Consider the following 7,500-nt stretch of genomic DNA (forward strand, 5'->3'; position numbering starts at 1 on the left):
TTATGGTTACAAATCATGTATTATGGTTACAAATCATGTAATATAGTAACAAATCATGTATTATGGTTACAAATCATGTAATATAGTAACATATCATGTATTATGGTTACAAATCATGTGTTGTGGTTACAAATCATGTAATATAGTAACAAATCATGTAATATGGTAACAAATCATGTATTATGGTTACAAATCATGTAATATAGTAACAAATCATGTGTTAAGGTAACAAATCATGTATTATGGTTACAAATCATGTGATATAGTAACAAATCATGTATTATGGTTACAAATCATGTGATATAGTAACAAATCATGTATTATGGTTACAAATCATGTAATATAGTAACAAATCATGTATTACGGTTACAAATCATGTAATATAGTAACAAATCATGTATTATGGTTACAAATCATGTAATATAGTAACAAATCATGTATTACGGTTACAAATCATGTAATATAGTAACAAATCATGTATTATGGTTACAAATCATGTAATATAGTAACATCAATGATGTCGCTCTTGCTGCTGGTGAGTCTCTGATCCACCTCTACGCAGACGGCACCATTCTGTATACTTCTGGCCCTTCTTTGGACACTGTGTTAACAACCCTTCAGACGAGCTTCAATGCCATACAACTCTCCTTCCGTGACCTCCAACTGCTCTTAAATACAAGTAAAACTAAATGCATGCTCTTCAACCAATCGCTGCCCGCACCTGCCCGCCCGTCCAGCATCACTACTCTGGACGGTTCTTACTTAGAATATGTGGACAACTATAAATACCTAGGTGTCTGGTTAGACTGTAAGCTCTCCTTCCAGACTCACATCAAACATCTCCAATCCAAAGTTAAATCTAGAATTGGCTTCCTATTTCGCAACAAAGCATCCTTCATTCATGCTGCCAAACAAATCATGTAATATAGTAACAAATCATGTAATATGGTAACAAATCATGTGTTATGGTTACAAATCATGTAATATAGTAACAAATCATGTGTTATGGTTACAAATCATGTAATATAGTAACAAATCATGTGTTATGGTAACAAATCATGTGTTATGGTTAAGTGTCCAATTAAATATATATATTTTTTTAAATGTTTATGGGTTATAAACAGAGTGTAGAATGTGGTTACAGTTGCATATTATAATTTATTAAAGGAAATACAGAGAACAGAACTATATTGAATAGGTTCTAAGTCCTTCCTTAACTACAGTCAAAGTCTAGTATATGTCCCAAATGGCACCCTATTCCCTACATAGTGCCCTACTCTGGACCGAAGGGTGCCATTTGGGACGCAACTCTGAACTCATGAATAGTCTATTGTGGTGATAGTGAATGGTGATCCCTGCCTACTGTACAGCTGGGTAGACAGGACGGACACACCCTTACCCCTCCAGCCCAGGGTTATGGATCGTTAGTCACAACCACCGTTTGGGCCATACAACAGCTGGCGACTGGGCTCAGTGGTGTGTGTGTGTGTGTGTGTGTTCATGTGTGCTCTTTAGCCTCGAGCTATAAGAGAAGAAGAGCTGTCACAGATACAAACCAGGACTTTGTCTGTGGTAGAAACCAGATGTGTTGGTTTACAGGCAGACTGGTTGATGAAGAAATTAGGGAAAGGGTATGCCCTGCATCAGTGCAGTGGAGTGGAAAGGAGGCTCACCATAGCAGGTGCTGCTATTCACAGCATGGTCATTACAGATAATGTTAAACACAGGGTTGATGAGAATGATAAGCGGAGAGATGCTACTGGGGGTTTATTGTGATGTATACACCAGACTAACACTGCTGGAGAGATGCTACTGGGGGTTTATTGTGATGTATACACCAGACTAGCCCAGCTGGAGAGATGCTACTGGGGGTTTATTGTGATGTATACACCAGACTAGCCCAGCTGGAGAGGAGAGATGCTACTGGGGGTTTATTGTGATGTATACACCAGACTAGCCCAGCTGGAGATGAGAGATGCTACTGGGGGTTTATTGTGATGTACACACCAGACTAGCCCAGCTGGAGAGGAGAGATGCTACTGGGGGTTTATTGTGATGTATACACCAGACTAACCCAGCTGGAGAGGAGAGATGCTACTGGGGGTTTATTGTGATGTATACACCAGACTAACCCAGCTGGAGAGATGCTACTGGGGGTTTATTGTGATGTATACACCAGACTAGCCAGCTGGAGAGGAGAGATGCTACTGGGGGTTTATTGTGATGTATACACCAGACTAACCCAGCTGGAGAGGAGAGATGCTACTGGGGGTTTATTGTGATGTATACACCAGACTAGCCCAGCTGGATAGGAGAGATGCTACTGGGGGTTTATTGTGATGTATACACCAGACTAACCCAGCTGGAGAGGAGAGATGCTACTGGGGGTTTATTGTGATGTATACACCAGACTAGCCCAGCTGGAGAGGAGAGATGCTACTGGGGGTTTATTGTGATGTATACACCAGACTAACCCAGCTGGAGAGGAGAGATGCTACTGGGGGTTTATTGTGATGTATACACCAGACTAGCCCAGCTGGTACCCCCCCCCCCCCCCTCTTATCTCTGTCTCTCTCTCTCTCTCTCTCTCTCCTTAGACCTGTCTCTGAAATACCAATCTATTCAGAGAAGCTGGCGCAGAACACAGGCACTCACACACACTTACACACACTCACACACACTTACACACCCTGACAGGTCAACATAGAAGTGTTCCCTTCCTGCTGCTTGGCTGACCCTGTCAACCTGCTCCTCTCACTGCCTTGATAACAACATTACCAGACCAGACCAGGCCAGGCCAGGCCAGGGAAAGCTGCATAATTACATAACATTCAATCTAAAGGCTCTCTCAACCCTCCACCATATGACTGTGTTTTATGTCTCTTTTGGGAAAAAAGGTTCAGGGTGGGAACACAAACGTTCAGTCAGTCAGTGAGAGAGACAGATCAGACACACACATGTCGACTCAACTATGTGTATCATGATTGACTGACTCAGAGTCCCAATGAATGTTATTTTACGGTAGCTGCCAGGAGACTGAAGACTCTTGCATGGTAGCAGCCAGGAGACTGAATGCTCTTGTACGGTAGCAGCCAGGAGACTGAATGCTCTTGTACGGTAGCAGCCAGGAGACTGAATGCTCTTGTACGGTAGCAGCCAGGAGACTGAATGCTCTTGTACGGTAGCAGCCAGGAGACTGAATGTTATTTTACAGTAGCAGCCAGGAGACTGAATGCTCTTGTACGATAGCAGCCAGGAGACTGAATGCTCTTGTACGGTAGCAGCCAGGAGAATGGATGTTATTTTACAGTAGCAGCCAGGAGACTGAATGCTCTTGTACGGTAGCAGCCAGGAGACTGAATGCTCTTGTACGGTAGCAGCCAGGAGACTGAATGCTCTTGTACGGTAGAAGCCAAGAGACTGAATGCTCTTGTACGGTAGCAGCCAGGAGACTGAATGTTATTTTACAGTAGCAGCCAGGAGACTGAATGTTATTTTACGGTAGCAGCAAGGAGACTGAATGTTATTTTACGGTAGCAGCCAGGAGACTGAATGCTCTTGTACGGTAGCAGCCAGGAGACTGAATGTTATTTTACAGTAGCAGCCAGGAGACTGAATGTTATTTTACAGTAGCAGCCAGGAGACTGAATGTTATTTTACAGTAGCAGCCAGGAGACTGAATGTTATTTTACGGTAGCAGCAAGGAGACTGAATGTTATGTTACAGTAGCAGCCAGGAGACTGAATGTTATTTTACGGTAGCAGCCAGGAGACTGGATGTTATTTTACAGTAGCAGCCAGGAGACTGAATGCTCTTGTACGGTAGCAGCCAGGAGACTGAAAGCTCTTGTACGGTAGCAGCCAGGAGACTGGATGTTATTTTACAGTAGCAGCCAGGAGACTGAATGCTCTTGTACGGTAGCAGCCAGGAGACTGAATGCTCTTGTACGGTAGCAGCCAGGAGACTGAATGCTCTTGTGCGGTAGCAGCCAGGAGACTGAATGTTATTTTACAGTAGCAGCCAGGAGACTGAATGTTATTTTACGGTAGCAGCAAGGAGACTGAATGCTCTTGTACGGTAGCAGCCAGGAGACTGAATGTTATTTTACAGTAGCAGCCAGGAGACTGAATGTTATTTTACAGTAGCAGCCAGGAGACTGGATGTTATTTTACAGTAGCAGCAAGGAGACTGAATGTTATTTTACGGTAGCAGCCAGGAGACTGGATATTATTTTACGGTAGCAGCCAGGAGACTGGATGTTATTTTTACGGTAGCAGCCAGGAGACTGAATGCTATTTTACAGTAGCAACCAGGAGACGGAATGCTCTTTTACGGTAGCAGCCAGGAGAGTGAACTCTGTTGTATGGTAGCAGCCAGGAGACTGAATGCCCTTTTATGGTAGCAGCGAGGAGACTGAACGATCTTGCATGGTAGCAGGCAGGAGACTGAATGCTGTTGTATGGTAGAAGCCAGAAGACTGAATGCTCTTTTACGGTAGCAACCAGGAGACTGATTTCTCTTTTACAGTAACAGCCAGGAGACTGATTGCTCTTTTACAGTAGCAGCCAGGAGACTGACTTCTATTTTACGGTAGCATCCAGCAGACTGAAGACTCTTGTATGGTAGCAGCCAGGAGACTGAAGACTCTTGCATGGTAGCAGACAGGAGACTGAAGACTCTTGCATGGTAGCAGCCAGGAGACTGAACACTCTTGCATGGTAGCAGCCAGGAGACTGAACACTCTTGCATGGTAGCAGCCAGGAGACTGAACACTCTTGTATGGTAGCAGCCAGGAGACTGAACACTCTTGCATGGTAGCAGCCAGGAGACTGAACACTCTGCATGGTAGCAGCCAGGAGACTGAATACTCTTGCATGGTAGCAGCCAGGAGACTGAACACTCTTGCATGGTAGCAGCCAGGAGACTGAATGCTCTTGTACGGTAGCAGCCAGGAGACTGAAGACTCTTGTACGGTAGCAGCCAGGAGACTGAACACTCTTGTACGGTAGCAGCCAGGAGACTGAAGACTCTTGTACGGTAACAGCCAGGAGACTGAAGACTCTTGTACGGTAGCAGCCAGGAGACTGAAGACTCTTGCATGGTAGCAGCCAGGAGACTGAAGACTCTTGCATGGTAGCAGCCAGGAGACTGAACACTCTTGCATGGTAGCAGCCAGGAGACTGAACACTCTTGCATGGTAGCAGCCAGGAGACTGAACACTCTTGCATGGTAGCAGCCAGGAGACTGAAGACTCTTGCATGGTAGCAGCCAGGAGACTGAACACTCTTGCATGGTAGCAGCCAGGAGACTGAAGACTCTTGCATGGTAGCAGCCAGGAGACTGTACGCTATGCTGGTGGTTTTATAGCAGCTAATCTCAATGAGTCACCGCGGCCTAAAAATCCCCAAACTATTCCATCCAGACTTCTGTTTGTATTGTCTGTGTGAGTGTGTGTTCACTCACTGGCTCATCCTCTCTCTCTGTCTAGTAAGCAGGGTGTCCTGAAACAGGCATGTCTCCAGACCTCCTAGACATGGACAGGGAGGCATTTCTATGCCTGACAGAGCCCACACACAGAAGGGTAATGTATTGGAGGCTATGTGGGGTCTGCGCTTCCTGGCTTTACAGGATAACCAGTGAGAATCTCTCTCTCTCTCTCGTCATTAGGTACCTCATCAATTCAGCGACCAAGTGAGAAGCTCTCGGCGTGTATGTATATATATGTGGGGTTGTGTGTGTGTACCCCACACGTAACCTCTCCAAGAGCCTCTGCTTCCTTCACACCTAGGTGTTAGTCAGAACGAGGAAACACACACACCAGACTGTCTACTTTCCTCCTGCATACCTCACACTTGGAAAGTTCTAGTTGCCCAGCCAGGGGGTGACCAGAGGTCAAATAATACCCTCAGTATCGCTCTCTCTCTCTCTGCTCTCTCTCCCCCTCCTACTGTCTCTTCACACAGTACAGAGGTTGAATAACCCACTAGACCTATTTTAGTACTAGTCAACAAAATACCTGAAATATCCCTATAATTCACATGTCATGGCTACAGGGAAGGTGGTTCAAGGTGGATTATTACATGGATTTGTCAGTTCATGTTCATTGGGACAAAACTTTCATTTTTACTCATGCATCTCAGCTCATCAAAACTCACAAGTTAAAGTCAACAGAATTAGACAAGAGACTCATTCTTCTGAGGTCTGGTAACACTGAAAACACATGTTATAAATGGAAACTACATGTAGCTACATGGGCCCCAATGTATTTTTAAACTGACCTTTGACTCATCTTGTATAAGCAGTGTGACCTCTGAGGCAATACAACCGATTTTGTCTCCTGAAGCCAAGTGTGTAATTATGGCCATAAAACCACATTAAATCGGCTCATTTCTGAATTTAAATTGGAAAGCTGAAATCCCACATAACATCATCAGGGAATTCTCAATTGATTTCTGATTGACACACCATGCACATGGGAGTGTTTATGAATATTTATCAATGAAACACCAAAATGTCACTATATTCAGTTGCCAGACGCTGTGTTTTGATGTTCTTACATCACAACCTACATTATACTGGTGTTATTAATTTGTTGTAACACACAAAGTTCCAAATGTCACACTCGTTTTATTGGCGCTGAGTCTAAAAGTGAGTCTAAAACTCACCACTTTGCCGGATTGTCTCTCGATGGCTTTCTTCACTTTGCCGTATGTCCCTTTCCCCAGTGTCTCCAGCAGTTCGTAGCGGTGCTTCAGGTTGTGCTTGTGGTGATGTTTCTTCACGCTAGAGTTCGACCATCTTCCGTCATCCAGGATCGAGACGTCACCAAGGTAGTCGACAGGTAAAGGTCTGTCCCCCCAAATCTGCACATCGCTCTGTCCTACCTCAGTCCCAGCGCTGGACGCGGACACATTGGACACGTTAGATGCCGTGGACACATTGGATAGTCGACGAGCTTTTGAAGCAGTTTCCATCAGGATAACTAATAAAGTGTCAATATGATCAAATCCAAGTGGACCTAATGACGGCTATCCGTGCTTTAATGTATGTGTCCTTGGAAATACACCTCCAAATATATACAAATATTTGTGTTTTGATTAAAAGTAAATTATTCAATCATTGGAGCAAAATCTCTTATTCCTCAATTGTAAAGACGTTTCTACTGTGCTCCGTTTTGGTCGCTCCCTTATGGTAATCCTATTGACGCTTTAATGGTAGCAAAATGAGACCAACCGGGCGTTTTGGAATTGTTGGATACAGCTTCGCATTCATTCTCTATCAGAACCATGCGTAATTGCTCTCTCCGATTTGTTGCGCTTGTCTTGACAGCGACGATCCGCGCCTAGGTCATACCTGTGGATGCGATGTATTCGAGTGTGACACACAGAGCTGTTCGGGTTTGTTTCTCATCGACTCTCTTTCATACGCCCTCTCTCCCTTTCGCTGTTTCTTTTTGTCAGAGAGGTGTAAGGAGCTGGAGCCAGTAGCGGCAGGAGGGGG

At 44.6% G+C, this 7,500-nt stretch overlaps 1 protein-coding gene across 1 annotated transcript in view; it reads right to left on the reverse strand.

Annotated features, from left to right (window-relative positions):
* LOC106609682 (NUAK family SNF1-like kinase 1) overlaps positions 1 to 7,438 on the reverse strand; it is a 29,479-nt gene extending 22,041 nt beyond the window's left edge. Inside the window, exon 1 of the mRNA XM_045722353.2 lies at positions 6,666 to 7,438. Within this exon, the coding sequence (XP_045578309.2) occupies positions 6,666 to 6,974 (309 nt within the window). The 5' untranslated portion in view covers positions 6,975 to 7,438. The remainder of the gene's footprint in view (positions 1 to 6,665) is intronic.
* Between the last annotated feature and the right edge of the window lie 62 nt (positions 7,439 to 7,500).

Source organism: Salmo salar, chromosome 07, assembly GCF_965601325.2.
Source record: "Salmo salar chromosome 07, fSalSal1, whole genome shotgun sequence".
In the NCBI taxonomy this organism is placed as follows: Eukaryota; Metazoa; Chordata; class Actinopteri; order Salmoniformes; family Salmonidae; genus Salmo; species Salmo salar.